This window comes from Ambystoma mexicanum, chromosome 4p (genome assembly GCF_040938575.1).
Source record: "Ambystoma mexicanum isolate Mex_15411 chromosome 4p, UKY_AmexF1_1, whole genome shotgun sequence".
NCBI lineage: Eukaryota > Metazoa > Chordata > Amphibia > Caudata > Ambystomatidae > Ambystoma > Ambystoma mexicanum.
In genome coordinates, this window is record NC_090927.1 from 1,288,779,358 (window position 1) to 1,288,803,260 (window position 23,903).

Sequence of the window (23,903 nt, forward strand, 5' to 3'; positions counted from 1 at the left end):
ATCATCACACCACAAAATCTTTTCAACACATGTCGGGTTTCTCCATAAGGTATCCATGGATACACCCACATCCTGTAGGATGGCTGAGCAAAGGTTTCTCCACTGGCTGAAAGCCCAATCTGTCGTGTCAGGTACTTTCATCTTGATTATATCAAACTGAGGCAGGCTGGTTGTCGTGATTGATTTTCTGAAGAGCTGCAATTCCTTCCATACAACTCTCACATATAATGACAGCAAACCCAGCTCATGTCCGATCATTGCCACAGGCGTAGCCTTTGGCAGATGGAGTATCCGCTTTCAAAAGAAGCCTTCTAAGTAATCCCTCAACTCCCAGTTCATGCCAAAGCAGGTCTCTTCCCCATAGGTAAGAATTGGAGCGACCTTCAGATTGTAGAATGTCACTACCGGTTTTGGCGAGAATCTACCAAATCTTTTAATGGCCATTTCCTGTGTGGTCAAATATCGAACTTTCTTTTTTAGGCAGGCACTCCAAGCTTGTTCTCCTTTTCCTGGGTTTAGAATTAAACCCAGATACTTTAACTCCTTAGAGGGGATCAGGTGTTTAACATTTAGGATCCAACTTTCCTTCCTCACTTTTTTGCTGTTGGAAGCCCCAAATATTAATATTTCAGACTTTGATGCATTGATCTTTAGGCAATTTTTTGTAACATACTCCTCCACGGTGGCTAATTTTCTCTGAAGCCCAACCTGAGTCTAGTCCACTAGCACCAAATCATCGGCGTAGTGTAGCCACCCCACATGGTTTCCATTTATCTTGGCTGGAAAAGATGGTGTATTCGCCAAGTCCTGCTTCAGATCTTCAACAAAGAAATTAAATATGATTGGTGCTAGTGGACATCCTTGTTTAAGGCATTTCCGTGTGTTGATGTTTTTTGTCAAGGTTCCATTGGCATCAAGCTTAATTTACATAGTATTGTCTGTATAAAGATCTTTGATAGCGGGTAGAAGGTCACTTGGACATCCTTTGGCTGTGAGCTTGTCCCACAGTAGGTCTCAATCAGTGCTATCCAAAGCCTGCTCAAGATCTATAGAGGCCAAATAGATCCTTCCTTTAGACTCATTCACTTGTAGTTTTAATAAGTTGATCAAGAACCGATTTAAACTACAGCCGACCTCTTTAACAATAACCCGCCTGACCTTTATCGAAGTTCCCTGTTGCCAAAATCCAATCATTGAGACGTCTCAATAAGATAGTTGCAAAAATGTTCCCAAATACATCCAGTAAAGCAATTGGTCTGTAGTTCCTCGGTGCAGTCCGGTCTCCCTTTTTGAATACGGTGACCACTATCGATTTTTTTTCCAGTATTTGGGGATTTTGCCTAATTCCGTAATTATTTGGAATAGAATGTGGCAAAACTCTGCCCATTGTTCAGGGGCCGTCTTTAGGATGTCGTTTGAAAGACCATCCGGCCCTGGAGCTATCGGCCGACTTGCTTTTTTTTATGAGGAACAAAATGTCATCCTTGTCATTTCTATATTCCATTTGAGAAGGTAGGGCCCTTGATCTTCTTGCATCTCTAGCTTCAAATAGCGTTTTACAATGAGCCAGCCATGCATTTTCTGGAATAGGATCTAGTAGGTATGGACATCTTGATCCCTTTTCATCCAGAAACTACCATAATGACCTGTTTGTCATTAAGGGCCATCATCATTACTTAAGTGTCCTTTTGGATGATCACAGCCTTATGCTGTTTTGTCCAATAACCGTATTTTTGTTTCCTTTTTCGGGGACGATCTTTTAAATTTGTATTGGATTCCGACTGGATCTTTCGTAGGTCTTTCCTGCGCCACTACCTCTTTATTATAAACGTGGCAGGCTTTTAAAGACGGTTTGAGTTCCTTTGCTTTTTTTCTTTAAACAATATGAACACCCTCTCCAATTCCACATCCTTACTATCATAGTTTTGCCATGACACAAGATCCTTAGTCAAAACAGGGATGTCTTTAGGGCGTAGTTAGAGATGGTTTCTTCCTCCTTCCAACTCAACAGATTCTTTCCAGCAGGATGATTTATCCTGCCTCATTGCCGTACAAGACATGACTATTAGGTCATGATTGCTCTATTTTGTTGGATATACAGTTAATAGATTTACCTTATGCAGCATATTATCAGAGACAAACAAATAATCCAAGATAGCAGATATTGGATCCAATTTTCCAGATTGATGTGGCCGATATGTCTACATCAGTGTTTCCGTTGAGCATGTGCAGACCTCTCATATCCATTTCTTCCATCCACTTGCTGCCTTTGTGTCTCTTGGGGCCGTCAAATCTTAAGCCATGTGTTTGGCTTTTCTTGAAAACTGTCTGAGTTCAAGTCGCCACATATTACCAACCAGATGTTCTTGTTCTCCACATACAGTTGGTTGATCCAATCAATAACTGTCTCCACAAATGTTTCCCCTTCTTTCACATCTGTGTTCCAATACAGGTTGAACAGTAGCAGCAAGTCTGGATCTTTGGCTTTTGAGTCTTCCAAGCTGCATTGTACAATCTGTATATACGCATTCGGGTTGATCTTCATTTTACCTTTCTATTGAGGGCATTCTCTATCATTACCAGGAGGCCTGCTGAGGGTCTGCCAATGTGGGCCTTTTTTTCCTGGTTCAGGAAAACTTGGTAACCATCATAGGTTGGCTCTTCCATCAGCCAGGCTTCCTGGAGGCAAATAATATCCAGTTTGGCAAGAACTGGATCCAAGTCATTGAAGAGATGTTTGTGTCCTCGCGTATTCCAAGATCCAAATTCCAGGGTTTCTAACCTACCACTCTTTTGGCTCAAGGCATGATTTTTAGCAGCCAGCGCTCCAGCCAGCCAGCTCCAAGGTTCAGCGTCATCAACCAACGGGGTGATAATTACACCCTGAGTTATTTATTTTTTCTGGGGTACTGCAACTTCATTCCCATGTGCAATCATTTGGACTTTAGACGAACAATTTAGTTCCTTCTCTTGAATGCATGGAGAGGACGGATCCCTTCTGCAATTCAAAACCACTTTGTGTGAAGTCATTTGCTGACTTCCAAATCCGGGCCTCTGGGCGTGGTGAATGATTTCTCTTCAGGTCCTTAGATTTTTTTTCTTTTAGATTGGCCGCTCTTCACATCAAATCCCAGTATTCGTAAATCATCCTTTGTTTAAAGTAGGAGCGATGCCACTGAGGCAGCACCCACTAACACTTCCACTCTATCGTGGGTTCTTTAGCTTGGAAAACGGACTATTTTAATGTCAGCCGAGTTTACCACTCTCAGGTATACTGCAAAAGTGTCATGCTGTTAGACCGATTTAATATAAGGCCATCCGAGGCTCGCAGAATTCTCTCAATCATTATAGTGGATTTACTGTCCCTCTCTTGTTCACGATTACTCGAGCGACTGTCACTTTCTCTTCTCGAATCCCGCACACCCATTGTCTTTACGTGTTACTGTATCATCTTTTGTAAAACTGGCAGATGGTCACGATTTGACTCCTGGACAAGTTTTTCAATTAAGAAGTCTGGTTTCTGAATATTATGATACTTGTCCTGATTGGCTCCCGTCCTCCACCTTTTTTCCTCCATTGTGAGAAAAGGTGATGTAATGCATTCCCCACAAGACCCCAACGAATGCCTTTCCAGGGTCAAAGTAGCGGCCACTTCCTGGAGGTCCACAGGGGCCACCCCACTACTCTCGATTTCAGGATCTTCATACACCGACGGATACATTAGGTCCACCTCCTCTGTATTTAGTTCTAGGTTACTGAAATGACGGATTCACAGTCCGATTGAGGAAGTGGAATAAAGCATTTTTGTACTAAGGAAGCTGTTTTATCTCTTCCATGTGCCAAACTTAAAGGCGCTTGTATTGTCGTTTTTTTTAAGTTTCTCAGAAAGCCTCGAGAGCCACAAGCTTTTATGATGAGTAAAATACTTTATCTCAGGAGGTGCGGGGGGATGACCACACCCACTGGATTTGACGGGTCGGAGTTGCGATTTTCATTATTCTCCAATAGCACTCGTTTTAGAGGCTGCTTTGACGGGGGGCCCAAGTTAACAAACAGGTTGGACACCATCGTAATTTGACCCCCCCTAGCGTTTGGCTGGTATCTTTAATCACCTCTTCACCTTCCTCATAATGCTGGACTTGGGCCTCCCGATGCTCCTCCTTGTTTTTATCGGAGGAAGCACTTTCTCTCACTACCTCCAAAACAATCTGTTTCAGTTTTGACATCCTGTAGGAGGTCAATCAGAGATTTAATATGACCCCATCCATCTCCTTTTCTCTTCCCCTTTTCTCCTTTACTGCATCTATGAATGATTCAACATATATTAGCTTTGAGTTCATCAGGGCTGTAAACGTTGTTTCATCCCTGTTGTTCTCCTGACGATTCTCATATAATTTTAAATAAGGCACCAAAGCAATTGTTATTGCAGAGAGAATTGTTTCCTGCATATTAATTGCCCAAGGTGATTGAGCAGATTGGCTCTTGATTGAGTGATCCAATTCTTTAGGCCATAAAATTGCGTTCTTCATTTTACCATTGGAGGGGCCTTTGACTGAGTCTGATTCTTTGGTTCTCTCGGAGTCTGACAAGGAAGAGGCGTTGGGCTGCTTGCGAGAGACAAACGCCTCAGTCACCAATCCAGGACCCATACACCTAGAGCTCGTTGGGTCCCCAATCAAGGTGGCATCATCAGCCTTTCCTGTAAACGGCTCATTCCAGCCCATTCTTAGTTTTTTATGCTGGCCCAGGAACAATCTTTTCAAAGTCGTTTTAACTCATTGGGTGGTTTTGTTTTACCTTTTTGGTACCAACATCTTTACATAGATGTAGAGCCAGTTCTGCCAGATCTTTTGTTAAACGTGCTGCCTATGGAGTGCCTTCAGCCGCCTTGATGGACTAAATGCGTCTCCTTCTTAATTCGACTACTTGGCCCAAGTGACCCTCCCAATCCATACTCAGTCACGGGTGCTGGGAGGTCAGCCTCACTGCTCTCGAGTAGATTTCCTTTGAGATTTTTGTCAAATCGATTGTGGGGATAAGGGCACCCCCTTTCCTTGTGTAGGGGAGTAGCCACTAGTATATGACGATCAAGAGTTTCCATCTTTTCCAAATGGGTCATGCCATTCTTCATGATTGCCCATTCCAGGGGTGCAGATATTGCAGCAACTATTGGGGTTACATCTTTTGAAGCTGCCCGTCACTGAAAACATCAATAGATTGAACCGAATAGGAGCACCCCGCCCCCACAACTCATGATTTTAAAGGCACCTGTTGTGGCCTCTGGCAGAGGTTAATAACCTCAGATTCCGGACTACTCAGCTGGCTCAAGAGGGGCGGGGCTGGAGGCGGGGCTGGGGGTCCGGGCTGACCAGGATTCCACTACGGAGTAAAATTCCGTACGAGGGCACCTCTCCCAGGGAGACGCCGAGGAAATGATTCCATTATGTGTCATAGATGCCACTTACTCTGTTCGTGGGCATTTTTTTACAGACAATAATTCCACCAAAGTTGAAGGGGCAGGTGTCCTAAAGTGCCATTTCAATTTGCCTACATCGGATACCGAATGGGACCTTTTTTTGAAAAGGGGGGCCACAATGAATTCAGCTAGGTCTTTGTTCGTCTGTATACATCCAGTCAAAATGGGCCCACGCTTGGGGCCCCCCCTGCATTCTGTTCTGGTGTATTTTTCTGTTCGCCCCCCCTCCCCTCAGATAGTATCTCAGGAGTTATAGTTGCACCCTCGCCCCAATCTTTGCCGTCAGGCATCTCCATGAGTTCACTGGACGGTGGAATCGGCGGCAAGGTTCCACCGCCCACCAAAACCTTTTCCTCCATTTCAGCGCCGGAATCTGAACAGCCCGCTTTCATCCCTACCACTCAGAGAGTGGAAGTCTGTTGATGCTGTGTGAGCCGGCTTGCCACAATCACAGGCTGCATCGGCAATAGGCATTTTCCCCCCAGCGTAATCGGACAAGGGGCCATGCTCTTATCATTGCTCGGCTTCCCCTCCCTTACCTCCTGTGTATCAGTTCCTTGCATTAACTCGTCAGGCTGGGGTATTCCGCGCACATCTTTGCAATGTTATTTTTGAGGGCAATGAATTTAGTAAAAATAGATGTAGCCACCAGGCTCTTTTCAATCGCGGGACAGTGTTCAGACACAGGGGTGTTAGGATTAAGACGTACCTGTCTTCGGATCAGTTGCATATTTCTTGAGTCCGGCTCCATATCCATGAAATAAAGAGTTACTGTGTAAGGAGAAGTTTGCCACACTCGGCAAGCGCTCCGGCGGGCAGAACTTTTCTTGTGTGGTACATAAGTGGACACTGTCTCCGCTTCTGCTGCTGTCTGCGGACTGCATACTGCACACCACTTAGGACCACTTTGATGGCCTGCAGGGTCTTAAGGGCAAAATGGGGCGTGGAGCTTTTCCGCTCTTCACAGCATCCCCTGCCTGCATTAAAGGAACAGCGCAATGATACAGGTCCCCGCTGTTTTTCAAAAGTAATTTTCAAAGTTCTCCACCAGAGTCCGCATGTCCTCCTGCAGACTGCACAGCACTTAGGACCGCTCTGCAGGCCTGCGGGGTCTTATGGGCAATATGGGGGGTGGAGCTCTTCCGCTCTACACAGCATCCCCAGCCTGCATTAAAGGAACAGGGCGATGATACAAGTACCCGCTGTTTCTCCACCAGAGTCAGCGTGTCCTCCTGCAGACTGCACACCACTTAGGACCACTTCGACCCATATTTATTGTTCCTTCTTATTTCAGCGGTCTCCAGTGGGCTGCTACTGCCAGCCAAAGTGTTTTATTCTGTTCCCCTGGTGCCTGCCCGTTGGTGGCCTTTTGCATCCCTCCTTCCTGTGGAGAGTTTGGACTTTTGACTCTCGTCCTATTCTCTTCTGTTATCTGCAGGAGCAGATTTTTGGGGAGTTGTCCTCTGAGATTCATCTGCAGACTTCCACCCATTGAGTCTAGCACTTTCGGCATAACATTTTGTTATCAATGTTCTTCTCAGATTTATTTATTCCCAATTTGTTTTTACTCTGATTCCATGTTCCCATTGGGTGTTTTGTTTCTGCTCTTGATCTTGATACTTTTCAATGCGTCGCTATGCATTGTTGGCACAAGGAATACCCTTTGGGTATCTCTGTGCTGGAAATGCATATGGATTACTCAACCTTTTGGGGTTGATTCTTTGTCCAGTGTGCTGTTTCTAATACATTGGAATGTAATGGATATGGTATACCTGCCACAGATTGCTTATTGGCCTTCCCACCGCACTCTCATTCAGATGGTTCTAATTTCTTTCTGAATGGCAGTGCTGATGTTTCTCAGCATATGACTCGCAACTACGGTTTTACTGAAGCTATGGTGTGCATGTGACTCTAATAAATCATGAGGAAGTACTTTTCAGCAACAGTGGCACAGGCTATTTTATGATGCACACGGTGCAGAGCCATGCAGTTCTCTGTCGACTATCTGAAAATGTTTCTTGAACAGTTTGCGCCTGGTCGTGATTTCAGAAGATTAAGTCTGTTGAAGGAATACTGTTTCCATAACACATATGATGTTAACCAAGGTCAGTAATTTGAAGAATGGAGCCCTATGACAATGGGTCCACTGATATCCAAATCTTGAAACTAGGCATGGTCTGCAGAGGCATTAAGCTTTGCATTCCCATTTCATGGTGAAGTGAACCTATCTTTACAGTGCGAGTGCTGGTGCACTGTATATGTCCTTTGTAAAATATGATTAATTTATTGCTGATTTTCATTTATTGGTTTAAGATTGTCCTACTGTGTTTTGAATTTCTCCTTACAATTTATGTAAATAGACTTATGAAAATATGGTGTATTTTCATAAATATTTTATAGGTACTCTATTGTATTTTGCTTACAGGCTTGTTTTATGTTTAATGGTTCCATCCCAGAGGAGTAAGCATGTTATTGTGGTGTTAGGATTTATACAGCACACAGCTGACATTTGCAAGACTTCCAGGCACTCGCGTGGATCCGAAAGTGTAAGTGGGGGCAATGTGGTTGATTGTTCCGGGATGGACAGGGAAAAGAAAAGGAGGAGTTCTAACTGTTGGTGCATTGGAACCAGAAGTAACTGGCTTGAAAAACTGAGCCTGTTTTAAAAGTGGATTGTGGTATCCCAGATGGGATACCTCAAGTTCTCCAGCATGGGGTCTGGCATGGATTCACATGCTCATGAATATTCCCCGTCGTCAGGCTGGGAATCCTCGGTAAAGAAAAAATCAGTATCAGTTTCGTTTCTGATCTGTCTTTCGTAGTAGTAACCAATCACTGATCTCTGCATCATACTGACCACAGCCAATGACTGCCCTCTACCTAAGCCCCGCCCCTGGCAGCCATGTTCAGATTTTTACCGCACGTTCAAGTGTTGGGAGTCCTCGTGCTTAGCTCTCAAGCTTTTACTGCGTGTTTCGCGTTTTTTCAGGTGAATTTTCACTTTTTTTCGGTTAATCGAGCCTCAAGCTCCATTTCTACTCCCGTTAACGGCTACCCGTTGGAGGATTTTCCTACGCCCCTCAAGGGTGAAGATTACGTCGAATCAACTTCTTGGAGGATTCCAGAAGATTCGCGGCCTACTTCGAGATGGCCCAGGATGCGAGTTCGTCGCCCGGACCCAAGCTGTTTCGCAGCTGCCCTGGATGCGGGCTGCAGAATGTGTTTAAGGAAGACGAACATTCGCGATGCCTCTACTGTCTTCATGGGGACAAGACTCATGTAGAGAAGGAATGCCAGTTCTGCAAGAACTTGTCGGAGCGGACCATGAGGGACCGTCGATCCCGTCTCGCAAGTTGGTTGGAGAAGGGCTCGACGGGTGAGAAGAAGAAGAAAGGGCCCGAGCGGGCTTCTAAGTCCTGTGCGGGCGCCCCGGCGACGGGGGCCCAACACCAGGCCAAGCGCTGCGGGTCCGCTGGCTCCGGGAGCACCGAAAGGTCGGGCTCTTCGGTCGCCAGGCAGGGCGCACCTTCCCCGGCACCGTCAACCACGAGCCAACGCTCCGGTTCGGGGAAGAGAAAGTCCGAGACCCCGGGTAAGCTTCGGGAGAAGCCCCGTCCGATCTCGGAAGAGGGGGAGCGAGGCGTCACCCCTCCCCCGAAGGAGAAGGCCCGGGACGCACCTAAGGTGGTGAGGGCCCCTACCCAGCAGGCGAAGGCCTCTATCGAGGCTATCGCGGCGACTCTGGCCAAGCCGGGAGAGACACCGCCAGCGGAGACTGCCTCCGGGACTAGAGTTTCCCTGCCGCCAAGGAGGGAATCCTCTTTTCAGCCCATCGTCGTGGCCGCCATGATGGAAGAAGCGAGGGGGGGCATGGTGCCCTCCTTGAGCTCGGAGTCAGCCTCGGAGGAGGAACTGACCGAGGCCGTGAGGAACCTCGAAGTCCAATTCGAGAAGGTTCGATCCCATCAGGAAGATCCTCGGGATATAACCGAGGAAGACGACGAGGGTGAGGAAGAGCGGCCTTCCCTTCCGGCACAGCCGGATCCTAGGCCTCAGGATGGCTTGGCGGGCATTTTGTCTGCCATCCACTCCTTATGCTCTGAGATAAGGACGAGATTCCCACGGCCCAGGCCGGAGGACCCGCAACCTGGCCCGTCGGGAAGTCCTCAGAACAAACGACGGAGGATCCAACCCTCTCCTCCGCTCGCCCCCGTAAGGCCTACAGTTCCCTCCACATCCATCCACGAGTCGGGAGATGACGGTGCGCTGGGCTCGACGACGGGTTCTGAGAGCGACGACGACGGAACGGGTCTCCCGTCGCACGGGCCTCGCCGCCCGACGAGATTGGCTCATTCCACGCCATGATGGCCAGGACGTCCGAATTGTTCCAGCTCTGCCCGGAGGAGCAGAAAAAGGAAGGTTTCCTCTATCAGTGCCGGTAGGCCAAGAGGAAGACGGTCATCGCGGTGCCCCTAATTGATGACATCTGGGAGGAGGGCCTGTCGGTTCTCAAAAACCCCTCCACGGCACCAGCCAAACGGGACCGGTACGAGAAGAAGTACCGGGTCCTCAAAACCGCTCCCCTGTGCCTCAGGGCCCAGCCAACGCCAGACTCGGTCGTCTCGGCGGCCGCGAAGAAGAAAGCGGCGGGGTCAGGAGCCTCGTCGTCGAATTCCCCGCCGGACGGCGAGGGAAAGAACATGGGGCGGCGGCTCATTTCGTTGGCGACGACGACGATCAAAGCGGCCAACGCCCTGGCGATCGTGGCCCGTTACGACAGGGAGCTCTGGTTTAAGCTGGCCCCCGTATTGGACTTCCTGCCGGACGACAAGAGGTCCGAGGCCCTGGAAATACTGCAAGAGGGCGAGGTGGCGTCGGACCACGCCATAACGGTGGCAACCGACATTGCCGATACCGGGTTCCGCCAGCTGGGTAACAGTGTTTGCCTATGACGACGGGGTTGGCTCCGGGCGACCGACTTCCGTCAGGACGTCCAGACCAGGGTGTTGGACATGCCGTTCAACGGCAGCAACTTGTTCGGGAAGGCGGTGGACGAGTCCCTCCAAGCCATAAAAATGGACACGGAGACGGCCCGCGCCCTAGGAGCCCTTCAGCAACGACGGCCCTTTCAGAGCTCCGGAGGCAGACAGAGTGCCTCCAAGGGATCCAGCGGTGGCTCGTCGTCCTACCGCCAGGCGGCACGCTCCTCGTCTCAGGAGGCCTACAGGGGTCGCGGCAAGCAGGGAGCCCCTCGCCGCTGTCGGCAAGGTGGCCAGGGCGGCAAGGCCTCCACCTCCAAGCAGGACTGAACCGGCCGTGGTCTCGGGCCCCCACCGAAGCACCCCGGTGGGAGGCCGGCTGACAAAGTTCGTCGGCGTGTGGAAGTCCATCTCCACCGACCGTTGGGTGCTGGATACCCTGGCAAGAGGACACTTGATCGAATTCCTGAAGAAGTGCCCTCACGTTCCACCTGTGGCCAGGAAGGAAAATCACGTCCCGCAACTGCTGTTGGAAGTACGGGCGATGCTCAGGAAAGGCGCCATCGAGCTTGTCCCGAGGACGCTGCGGGGCTCCAGGGTGTACTCAAGGTACTTCCTCGTCAGGAAGAAGACGGGCGGCTGGCACCCCATCCTGGACCTTCGTCGTCTGAACAAATACATCAGATCACAAAAGTTCAGGATGGTCACCCTCCAGCACATACTGGGACAGCTGGAGGAAGGCGACTTTCTATCGTCGTTGGACCTGGAGGATGCATACTTCCACGTTCCCATCCTCAAAAGTCACCGCAAGTTCCTCAGGTTCGTCGTCCAGGGACGCCACTACCAATTCAGAGCACTGCCGTTCGGATTGAAGTCGGCCCCCAGGGTCTTTACCAAGTGCCTGGCACCAGTGGCGGCGCGGCTGCGCCTGCAGGGGATTCACGTCTACCCCTACCTGGACGACTGGCTCATCCGCTCAAGGACGAGGGAACTCGCCGTCGAACACACTGCAAGGACCGTCCAGCTACTCACAGACCTGGGATTCGCCATAAACTACCCAAAGTCCCACCTGGTGCCGTCGCAGGTGGCCCTGTTTCTGGGAGCGAAGCTCGATACGGTGAGGCGCCTGGCGGCCCCGTCGGAAGAACGGATGAAGACCATTCTGGGCAAAGTGCAGCGCCTGCTAGCCACGGACATGGCCAGGGTGAGGTCCATCAAGTCCCTCCTGGGGATGATGTCCTCTTGCATCTACCTGGTGCGCCTCTGCAGACTCCAGATGCGCCCTCTTCAAGAATTTCTCGACGCCCGTTGGATGCAGGCGACGGGCACCTTCGAAGACAGGGTCCCCCTCAACGAGGTGTTCCGGCGGGCGATTCAGTGGTGGGGCGTTCGAACGCACCTCACGGCGGACAAGGACTTTCAGACGCCGGCGTACCAGGAGACGGTGACGACGGACGCCTCCCTGGAAGGTTGGGGCGCCCACACCGGAGATCTCCACGCGAGAGGCCTCTGGCTCCTGGAGGATAGGCTCCTGCACATCAACGTCCTGGAACTCCGAGCCGTGTTCTGGGCTCTCAAATCGTTCCTCCCGTCGCTCAAGGGCAAGGTGGTGCGGATCTTCACGGACAACACCACGACAATGTTTTACATATGGAAGCAGGGAGGCACCAGATCCCCAGCCCTATCCAAGGAGGCACAGGATCTGTGGCACTGGGCGGTCGCCCAGGGGATGTTCCTGGTTCCCTTCCACCTGGCAGGAGAAAGAAACACCATCGCCGACTCGCTCAGCAGGGAGCTGCGCGCGTGTCACGAGTGGGAACTGCGCCAGGATCAGGTGGATCAACTCTTCCGACGATGGGGCAAACCCCAAATCGACCTGTTTGCAACAGCGACAAACTCGAAGTGCAAGAGGTTCGCCAGCAGGTTTCCCCAGCCGAGCAGCATGGGCGATGCGTTCTCGTTCCCCTGGGACGGCCTATACCTGTATGCGTTCCCGCCGTTGCTGCTTCGACTCATCAGCCAGCTCAAGAGGTCCCGATGCAGGATGATCCTCGTCGCAACGGCGTGGCCGAGGCAGATCTGGTTCCCGGACCTTCTGGTCTTGTCAACGTCCCCTCCCATCAAGCTGTCGGCAGACGCGGACCTTCTCTCCAGAGAAGGAGGCGCCATCTTCCACCACGATCCGGCATCGCTGAACCTGCAGGCTTGGCTCCTGCAGCGCTAGAGTTTGGAGGCTATGATTTACCGGCCGATTGCAGAGAGGTTCTTGCAAAGGCCAGGGCGTCCTCGACTCTCAAATTCTACGGTCATAAGTGGAAGAGGTTCTCTATCTGGTGCCGAGCACAGAAGATCAACCCCCTACGGATTACGGCCCCTCAAGTGCTGCCGTACCTGCTATCGCTGGCAAAGGCTGGGCTAGCCCATGCCTCCATTAAGATTCATCTGGCGGCGATCTCCAGATATACCAGAACCACAGGACGGACGTCCCTGTGGTTCTATCGACTGGTAAAAGAGTTTATGAAAGGACTGTTCCGGTCGTTCCCGCCGGTGAAGGCCCCGGCCCCGGCATGGGAACTTAACGTGGTGCTGACCAGGCTCATGGGGCCCCCATTCGAGCCGATGCACTCCGCACCTATGAAGTTTGTGTCGTGGAAGACTGCATTCCTGGTGGCCATTACCTCCGCACGACGAGTGGGAGAGATCCAGGCCCTATCCTGCAAAGCACCATACTTGACTTTCCATGCCTCGAGGGTGGTGCTTAGGACGCACCCCTCCTTTATGCCCAAGGTGCCGTCGGACTTCCATCTTAACGAGCCCTTGGTGTTACCGGTTTTCTTCCCGTCTCCTTCGTCGCTGGCCGAGAGGACTTTGCACTCGCTGGATGTGGCTAGAGCGCTGAAGTTCTACGTGGACCGCACGAAGAGTTTCCGGAGGACATCACAGCTGTTCGTAAACTTTGGACCTGTGAATCAAGGGAAGGCGCTCTCGAAGTCTTCTATTGCCAGATGGCTCTCCGGCTGCATCATGCACTGTCACCGGTTGGCTAACCGACCGCTGCCAGGCCGTCCGAGAGCCCATTCGACCAGAGCGATCGCTGCTACTACGGCGTTCTTATCTGGTGTGCCCCTGCTGGACATCTGCAGGGCTGCTACGTGGAGGTCGACGCACACCTTCACGAGATTCTACTGCGTCGATCGGGATTCCAGGGAGGAGTCCAGGGTCGGCCAAGCAGTGCTGCGCAACCTGTTCGCTTAAGGTGAGCCTGCTGTGGAGGTAAGAGATGCTTAATGTTGAGTTCTTTGTATTGCTTAATGTTGAGCCTTTTGCCAGCCCCCGTGGTTGTGCATGTGTGTACTGCTATTTATTCTTATATTCATGAGCATGTGAATCCATGCCAGACCCCATGCTGGAGAAGGAACAAGTTACTTACCTGTAACTGTTGTTCTCCAGCATGGGTCTGGCATGGATTCACATGCGAACCCTCCCGCCTACCCCTCTGCGGCTCTTCACTTGGTCATACTGCCACTTCACGTGCTACCAAATCTGAAGATAGCTGCCAGGGGCGGGGCTTAGGTAGAGGGCAGTCATTGGCTGTGGTCAGTATGACGGAGAGATCAGTGATTGGTTACTACTACGAAAGACAGATCAGAAACGAAACTGATACTGATTTTTTCTTTACCGAGGATTCCCAGCCTGACGACGGGGAATATTCATGAGCATGTGAATCCATGCCAGACCCATGCTGGAGAACAACAGTTACAGGTAAGTAACTTGTTCCTTGTATTACTTATCGGGATGCTTTGATAGTTGGAGGTGGGCGTGCAGGGGGGGGGGTTAACAAGTTGATTTGAGAGATATAAGGCTTTGACTGCTTTGCTAGGGGTAGAGTGTTGTATGTAGCCATTTGTGTTGACATTGTTGGTGAGCATGTTGTGAGGGAGGATGGTGAGTGTGAGGTTCTTAGGCCAGGTGCTTTTTCTGGCAGATGTGATCTTTATTTTAAGATGTTGGGATCTTACTTATGGTTGCATGTTTTTTCGACTGGAATTCTGCAGAAATAAAGATCTTCTATGCTAGTCCCCCTACACCAAGCCCACTCATCTCCTCTTTTAACCCCTTATCCCCACTCCCCTTTATTTTTCAATGAGTTTTGTCCGAGGAATTCTGGAAAAAAGTAAAATACTTGGGCAGAACTCCTATCGAAAAAACAATGGGATACCCTTCCTTACTGGTTAAAGCTACAGAGAAGTTGTTGAGTGTCCTTACCTTTATTCTGGTTTTGGGTGTATTTGTGAAAATATTGGTTGAAAAGCCGGATTGGTTGTGCTAGTCCAAATATTTTTCCGGAAAAGCCATTTTTCCAGCAGGTGGTCCTGGTGGTCTGTTTATCTTATGCTTTCTTCCTAGTGAGATTTGTTTTGCCCAATGGTGTTGCTGCATCTGCTGCGCCTCTATGGCATGCTAGCCCAAAGCGATTAAAGTTAATGTAATTTGTGGCAGCAGGGAGTTGTACATGTGTCCTTCTGTTCATTCTGAATGCAAAATAATTAAAATCAGTCATGTGAGGGGTTTTGATGAGAAAATGTAGTAAGGGTCTTTGATTATAGCAGGTCTGTTAGTTATGACTGAGGAACATATAGCAACCTTGCTTTTTAGAGCCCATACACGTGGCCAAAAGGAGTATTTAAAGTAAGATGGATGTCTCTGTGGTAGAGTACTTTCAGGTTTCTATCAGGAAATGAAGATAAACGTGGTCAAGGAATTGCGTTTTAAATCACTAGGTGTACTCCTATATTGTAGATGAAACAGTACCTAACATGTTACCTATGTTCGGTAGGAATTTACTTTCAAATGTTTTCTGTTTGTTTGTGTGTTAATGGCACATGCTGTCTCATTCTTGATATATTTCTGGTTATTTTTGTATGTTAGTTACAAAATTGTCTGTAAAAAATATTAATAATGCTCCTATTTTAGGTCATCCGAAGATTGTGCTGTGCTGATAAGCTGTGGATTATATGACTTGTTAAGTGGAGCACTTCTGATCCTGCCAGACTTGATGTTAGGAGATGTCATGGATAAACTTATTGAGCCAGATATTCTTTTAGTTCTCGTCAACCATCCTTCTTCATTGATCCAGCAAGGGGTTGTTAAGGTAGGACTGTTCTAATCAATCCTTCTCGTTTGTTTTCCTGAATCGGTTTATAAAATTAACAAAAATTGGCTTCAGTTGTGCAGTGATATTGAAAACCATTGTCCACAAAATTACTTGTGTAAACAACCCTTCTCCCTCAAAATGCTGATACCTTTGAGTTTCAACCTCTCATCCACCAAATCCGTTAGACCCCCAGTGTATTCCACAAGATCATAGTGGGTTCCTGAATCTGCCAATTTGTAAATATTTTGAAAAGAGGCTCGCCTGGGGAAGAGGCAAGGTTTTCCTGTGGCAGTGAGCATGTATAGAATTTCAATGGCCTCATGTGGAGAAAAGGCAATGGAAGCCCTTGCCTGGAGATGCTGAGAACAAAGGAGACATAATAAAACATTAAAAACTGTAGCAAACGCTAGGGTTCATAATCTTACACTAGCCTTGTGGTAGTAGACCTGGAAAAATTAAGTAAAAAAATGCTTTCCCTGTGACAAAATTGGCAAGGCATTCAAGGTCCCATAATATCATCCCAGTGCCTATAACAGAAATGTGCCTTGTTTTGAATTGACTGAAAAGACCATGGGTCGACAGGGGAGACTTAATAAACAGAGTGAATGAAAGATGTTCCTGTTAAACCCCTTGAGCTGTAGTAAGCCAAATCAGTAATGGTAGCCAGCGTCACTATCACACGTGATTTTCTTATAAGCATCTTATCAGAATCGTATACTATATTGTAAAATCCCTACTTAAGACCTAATACGAAAATGTGTATTGGGTTAGTTCTTATACAGCTACTTATAGGAAGGAGTCCTAGAATAAGTTTCTGGATTGTCTTCTTTGAAAAGTGCTATGTGTGAGACTTCTGCCAGCTTCAATTCCATCCTCCACATTATCAACATCTTCCCATCCCTCACTACAATCCCTCACTACAGCAAGGCGTTGGGCATTGTAGTTCATGCTTGCGACACCGCCATTTCTGAGTAGGGCTCCTGGTGCACAGTTGTTGGAGCTTGCTGTTTATTTGCTAAAGAGATAAGTCATCAGCAGAAGCATGTGTCCTAAACTGAGTCCTTCGGTATACAAGAGCTCATCTTTTCTTTTATACATCTACCCTTCTCTTCGAGCTCATGTTCAGGGGGCAGGATGGCAGCAGCTGCAGTTAAGGATAAGTGATGCAAAGTAAAAAATGATAAAATGTATCGCAGATTCGACTGCCCTAAAGGTGTATAATTAAACATTGTTCTATAAACATAACCCGTATGCCAGGAGACAAGAATTACACTACTATGTTAGTTATATTCTTTTATTCCATTACTTGAATGATATTAAAAAATATTCTATGTCAAAACCTCATTACTTTAACAATTTAATTATTGTGTAGCGTGGTTTTGCAAAACTGTGATACATATAACCCAAATTGCCTAAAAACCATATATACAAACACCCACTGTTGCTCACTATTCAGAAGAGATACCACCTTTTCCTAAGTAGGCTCTGTAGCTTTCCTTCATTCATACCCATTCGTGCTTAAAGTGCATTCGTGCTAAATATCAAACAATGATTTACAATATCTCTGTTAAAAACTATTTTATGACATTAATACACAATACAGCCTGCCCAACATGTTTGGTTCCTTCTTGGCATGAGACTCAATCTCTGGAACTTCTTCAGGGGCTAATTTGTATGCAAACATTAGGGTGCTTACGGATCATATGCGTCTACACATACTAAGTGTCTTGAAAATCTACGATTCCACTTATTATTACAACTTCATATTGTTCAGCGTGTCTGGCATAAACTCTTCGCCTCTGTCTTTAGTTGCTTCACTTTGGATATAAAAGGCGACAAGATCCAACAGGTAAAACTGAGATGAAGCCACCAATGCTTGATAATACTATGCCCAATTGTAAATGGCATAGACCAAACTAGGCTGTTTATCTTGAACAAGTGAGGATATTTAAGCTATTAAAAAAAACCTGCAAAGCTCCTGCTACCGAGGTAGGACTACCTCCCAGCAAACGTTGCCAAACATTTTCATCATCAATAAAATCCAAACTAAAAATGTGCCTTCTAAAATATAAAGTATGATTATAAATTCATGCAGGACAGAAAAGCACCACATGTTTCTAATTTTCTCTCTCCTTTACGTCCCCGCAAAAAATGACAAATATTTGGAAAGCAAACCTATTCAAGTCAAAATGTCTCTATATGGGAGGAGGTTAAACCTTGTAATCTAATTTCAAATTTTCTAGGGATTTATATTTATGTAGTGTTTCAGTATTGAGACTCCAATCACACCTATATAAGTCCAACTTAACACTTCCCGGTTTAGTTTTGAGATCCCCATACTCAAAGTCCATTTCCTTAAAAAATTTCAAACAGAAATCATCTAAATGCCTCGTGCTACCATTTTTTTTTCTCAAATAAAACTGCCAAGTCACTGTATAGTGACTGCTTACAGGGGTCCAAAATGTCTGGGAGAAGTGATAGGTATTTCCATCTAGCTCCCGCTAGAGTATCCACACCTAACTCATAGCGAATCACTAGAACCGGTAGGCAGTTAAGGACTCTCACAACCCTCCTCCAAATAAGCATCTGTAGGTCAATTAATTTATGTAGGAACCAAAGCTGCATTATATTTAACCTGTAAAGCAAATTCGGAACAATCTTCCCCTCGAAATATTTGATCAGGAGGATTAACGAAAATGTACCATATTTAGCATTTATTTTGCACATCTGTGCCGCAAGGGCAATTGTTTTTTGCATCAGAAACTTCATAATATGACTATTTCCCGGTTTACTCGTTATCGGGAATCCCAAATAAATCAGGTTATCGACTGTATCCAGCATTGTGTAATTTAATTTCCATTTAAAATTAACTACCTTTTAATTTTTGTTTTAGCAGGGATAATTCTCAAACAATTTTTGTTTGCATATAAAGCAAGTGCATCAATTAATCATTGTAGTCTTATTCGTGTACAGACAAACAGCATAAAATCATCTGCCTAGGCTATCCAACAATATTTAACATCCCCCACTTTGGGCAAAGCAAAAGCTACTTTCCTCAGTCAGCTATATTGGATATATAAAGATTAAACCGGCATGGTTCCCTCCCTCAAACCTGAGTTAGTATACATTTTCCTTCATAAGTTACCCTCATAGTCTAGCCTTACCTAGATGTTAGAATTATCATCTATCCTAATTAACAATTTTAGGAGACCCTCTGGAATTCCTTTTTAGCCAGTTTTGCCCAAAAGACATCACAATTTACTAAATCAAATGCTTCCGACCTATAGAGGCAACAAAAATGGATACCTAATGTTTGTCCCATGTTAATTCCTGAAGGCATTACAAAACACATCCATTCAAGAAAGTACCATGCTCTTTGCGAAAACTATTGGCTATTTTTGTATTCTATCATTGGCACCAACCCTGGAGTCCAGATGTTTTGATAAAATGGATGCAAAGAATTTACTATCTGCAACCATAATCATGATTGGTCTGTAATTCTTAGGTTCTGTATGCACGGCCCTTTTTAAAAATTGGAATTCCCTACAAGGTTTGCCATGAGACTGCAAAACTGTAAGCTTGTAAAATGTGTTTAAAAATATTTCCAAAATCGAAGCCCGTATCTCGGGAAGCTTTAAAAAGGCTTTTCGGTTAGGGCGTGGCATGGCTGGATCCTAATGGTGGCGTAGCCCTGTGAGCTCTGCAGTCCTGCAAACAGTAAATGGCACACATAGCTTCCCAACTGCTTGTCCTGATGCTGACTGGACATAAACAAGCACCAGAGCCTTCCCGGCATGGCTGGGTGGCATTCCGAAAAGTGTGAACAGCTGCAAGCCTTTTGACTCTGCTCCGACATGCAGTCTGTGTCCCGTCGCACTGGCTGCACCAGCATGGCTGCCGGAGCTTAAACTGGGAAGCAACCTCAGTGAACGCACTCCACTGGGAGCACACCGCAGGGGGGTGCAAGTCCCTCACTCTAAATCTTGGACTGCGAACTTCCTCCGCAGACTGCCCTTGCGGCCGCGACCAGGCTGTGCCTCCAACACTGGCACTCCTGAATAGACCAGACCCTACATCACCTGCAGCCCAGCGTCCTCACCCGATGCGTGAGTGCAACCCGCGCTACAGCTACTCAGCTGCAGGTTCACAGAGTCTACAGGTAAGGAGCGGCAGAGCCAGGTTCAAGTGTTCTCCTGGTCGGGTAGATCCACTCTTAGAGGCTGTGACCCCACCGGAAAGCAAGCCCCCAACTTGGCACCTGGTGCTTGGGGAAAGGAAATTAAAGTGAGCTGCAAGCGGACCAGTAAACGTATCGCGCAGCATTTCATGGGTGGTTGGGGGCCCTGTCCAACGGAGGGCGGCGATACTTGCTAGTCATTGTTGGCAAGCTTGTGGCCACATATCTAACGGCAGCTGTAGGTTTGGCCATTTGGTGCTGCACCAATCCTGGGAGAAGTTGGTCCACTCCCTCCCCCCCTTCGTACTTTTTCTCATCGCCCTTCGTGACAGTTGGGAGTTTCCTGCTTGACCTTCCCGGTGGGCCACATACAGCGCAATCCTGACAGTGCTCACCATCTGCAGTTAATAGATAACGATCCCCGGGATGCTCTAGAGTGTGTCAGCAGTGGTACGTGGAGTGGGGCACCCTGACACATCATTTAGGGCTTCTAACGCATTCTGTCCACCACCTGGGCCCTCACCAGAGCCACTTTGAACTTGGGAAAGGCTAAAGATAAAGCTGCAACCTCCATTAATGACATGCTGCAGCAACCGAAATCCTCCTCTGCTGGCCAGGTGGGGTCCAGAACCGGCCCCTTGTTTTAGACTCTGATGCGCAACTGGCAATGAAGAGGGACATCACCCATTTGTTTCAATCCTTTCAGAAGGAAATGGCTGCTACATTGCAGGAACTCAAAACCTCATTCCAAGAACTGTCACATAATGTCCAACAGAATTAATCCAGATTAGAGGAAGTAGAGATGGCCTTCTGCGATCAGGTGAATTTTCAAGACCAACTGGAGTGAAGAGTTGTTGCGCTCGAAGACTACCGATGCTCTGCAGAGGAGAAGCAGGAAGATGCAGAAAACCAGTCCCATAGGAACAATATTAGGATTAGAGATGTTCTTGGAGGTTACAGACTGGGAATCAGAATTCCATGTACAAGGCCTGTTTCAGGACATACTGGGTGACCTCACCATAGGTATTCACTAATTATCAACTGTGGCAGAACCTCCTCCAATACGTCCTAACGAGAGTTAACTTTTTTCAAATCCAAGGACCTCATCTTTCAAAAGGTCAGTGCACAACTAAATTGTGACGTCTAAAGGTGCTTCTCTACAACTGTTCCAATACCTGTCCCAAAGGACTTTTCAGCAGCAATGACTGATGAGACCGTTCACCAACTGGTTGATGGATAAAAGTATTTCATACAGATGGGGATTCCCGTTTCACACATTGTTTCAGCTCAATGGGGACCAGCATCAGTTTAATTCCTTGCATGCTGCTGTTGAGACTCTTAACATTCCGGATGCTGAGATGCATCTTCCTGATCAGTGAGGGCCAGAAACCACATCAACAGATTGGACAAAAGCATGCTCAAGAAGAAGCAGAAGGAAAGACAGTCTGAAGCCCTTGATGGACAGAAAGGAACGTAGTGTGGACTTAGAGGGCCCTCTATGAGCGTTGCCGCTGATGGCCCAACGGCTGGATTGTTTTGGTGCCCCGCATTATTCGGCACAGTCTACCTGCTATTGGAGGTTCTGTGAGCCATTGCTTACGGATTGAGCGGGGACTCGATGTGCCATATTCGTTTAGGTTAACTCACAGTTGTAAGGGCATTGGGAGCATGCGCCCTTATTCAGGTCTTTTCTTTGATTACGCCATACGGAGTTGGTTGCATTGCATTTTAGTTTTGATCAGATTTTCTTTGTTTTTGCTCTTTTTTTTTGTGTACGTTTTCCAGAATTGATCCTTACAGAGTGGCAGGGTTTACTGACATTTACGGTTATGTGGCACTCTGCTTTGGAAGGATGAATGCAAACCTCTTGCAACCCATACCACTGTGTCTGTTGGCTTTCAGGTGTGCGGAGGGCCATTAAATCACTAAAATGGCTGGCTTAAAAGTAGTTTCGTTAAATGTCCACGGGCTGAACTCATTGAAGAAGAGGAATAGAGTATTATCCAAGCTGGTGAAACTAAGGGCTAATATAGCTCTACTCTAGGAAACCTGCCGCTTGCAGCAGGACTGGCATAGGCTCTGCGCCAAATGGATTCCCCACCAATTTTTCACCTCTTACTCACAGAAGAAAGCTGGAGTCGTGATTTTATTAGGTACATTTCTTCAATTTGAGAGGATGAAGGTTTTGTGGGTTGCTTAGGGCAGATATTTGGGTTTGCAAATTCGTATTGGAGAGAGAGACCTGACCCTTGTTTCTATTTAGGCCCCAAATGAACAGCGCAACCTTTTTTATGCCCGGGTCACATATTACGCAGTTTCAATGGGTGGAGGTCTTGGTGTGAGGGGACATCAATGTGGTGGAGGTCACGGGTATGGATAGATCAGCACCTGGGGTCTAGTCCAAAGCGCCGAAGGCTGCCGCCCTCAAGAAGGCAATGACAGATATGCATCTAGAGACACCTTCAGCCTCATACCCGTGGTTACTACTACTTTTCACACGTCCAACGCACTTATTCCCGAATCAACTACTTCTTGGTATCTCAGCACCTCCTCCTTCGGGGTATCAGCTCTGTGGCTATGGTCATTGCTTTAGTGTCTGATCACTCGTCTATCACATTACAGATTGACGTTCTGGGGGAAGCAGGTATTAAATCACACATCTGGAAATGAAATGATTCTCGATTAGCGCACACACAGCTTTTTGTGAAACCATCTCTGACAAGATCACTCACTACTTCCTGGAAAGTCTGACCACTGATGTCCCGTTGCCAACCATATGGGATGTCTTCAAACCCACATTACGGGGCAAATTGATCAGCATAGCCTCGGCGCGTACAAAACAGTTGATGGCCGGCAAGGACAGGCTGAGTGGAGAGTCCAAGAATGGGAAGCGCATTATAAGCAGGAGGTGTCTAGAAAAAACATTGGCAGCTACAGGTAGCAAGGACAAGGCTGAAAGCGTTCTGGGCAGATGGCATATATTATAAGGAATAGTCCCTCATGCGGGACATAAGGATGACAAGACATATCTTCACAGTTAAACATTATTTATTGAACTGCCCCTTTCACTTCCCTCAGCGGGCGCCTCCTCTTCCTCTTCCCGCCTCTCAATCCTTAACCCCTTGTCGCTTGTCTTCTTCCCTCATGACACCTTCCCCTCACATATCTCCTTATATCCATGTTACACTTCTTCAATGAGTCTGCTTGGCCTCTTGATAAGTCGCCCGGGGCGACCCTTGGCTGGGTCTCCATCCCCTACTCCGTCTGGTCGGGGACTTCCCTCTTCGACTTCTCTTCCGGGCCTATTCGTCTCTTGCCCAGTGTCGTCCTCCGACTTGTGCCTAAAGAATCACTCATTCCTTGTGATGGTCTTCTAAGCGTTGGTAGCCATTATCATCGTCCCTTTTATTTCTGTCGCTAGGAGGGGTTTGCTGTCGTATCGTGCATCTGTTTTCCTCTGTATGCTGTTTCACTAGCACCTCTTCTCCTTCCCTGAAAGTCTTCTTCTTCGCTCCCCGGGTGATGTCTGTCCTCTCTTTGGTTGTTTCCTTCGCCACTGCGTCTCGCTCTCTGACTTCATCTTCCAGGGCTGCTTCCGGGTTGTGTTAGTCCCTTGGGGTAGACGCGTCTTGGCCTAGTAGGTCCTCATTAGGTCCCCGGGTGGCACCCCAGTCACGGAATGGGGCGTGTTTCGGTAGTGTCGGAGCATGCAGCATTGGGCCTGCTGGATTGGCATCTCCTCGATGGCTGTCTTTTGGATTGTTCTTTTGATTGATGACATGAACCGCTCCGCCATCCTGCGGCCATAGCAGTGTTATTAGCTGGTGGTTGAATCCCAGATGTCTTGCAAATCTTTGGAATTCGTGATCGTTAAAGGGCGGGCCGTTGTCTGTCTTTACTGTGGTTGGAATGCCCCATTCGCTGAATACTTCGTCTAGGATGCCAACCACTTGGGTGAAAGCCGTGGACTGAGTGTGTTTGACAATTGGGTACCTGGAGAATTTGTCTACGATCACTAGGAGTTGACCCCCGGTTTCGAGTGGCTCATAGAACTCCATGACGACCCCTTTCCATACCTCTTCTGGGATGCTCGTCGGCTGTAGGGGGAGTGGTAGG

At 47.7% G+C, this 23,903-nt stretch overlaps 1 protein-coding gene across 1 annotated transcript in view; it reads left to right on the forward strand.

The window, feature by feature from the left end:
• Window positions 1-23,903, forward strand: part of LYST (lysosomal trafficking regulator) — a 3,942,656-nt gene that overhangs the window by 1,601,003 nt on the left and 2,317,750 nt on the right. The window contains exon 24 of the mRNA XM_069606985.1: window positions 15,430-15,607. Within this exon, the coding sequence (XP_069463086.1) occupies window positions 15,430-15,607 (178 nt within the window). The remainder of the gene's footprint in view (window positions 1-15,429; window positions 15,608-23,903) is intronic.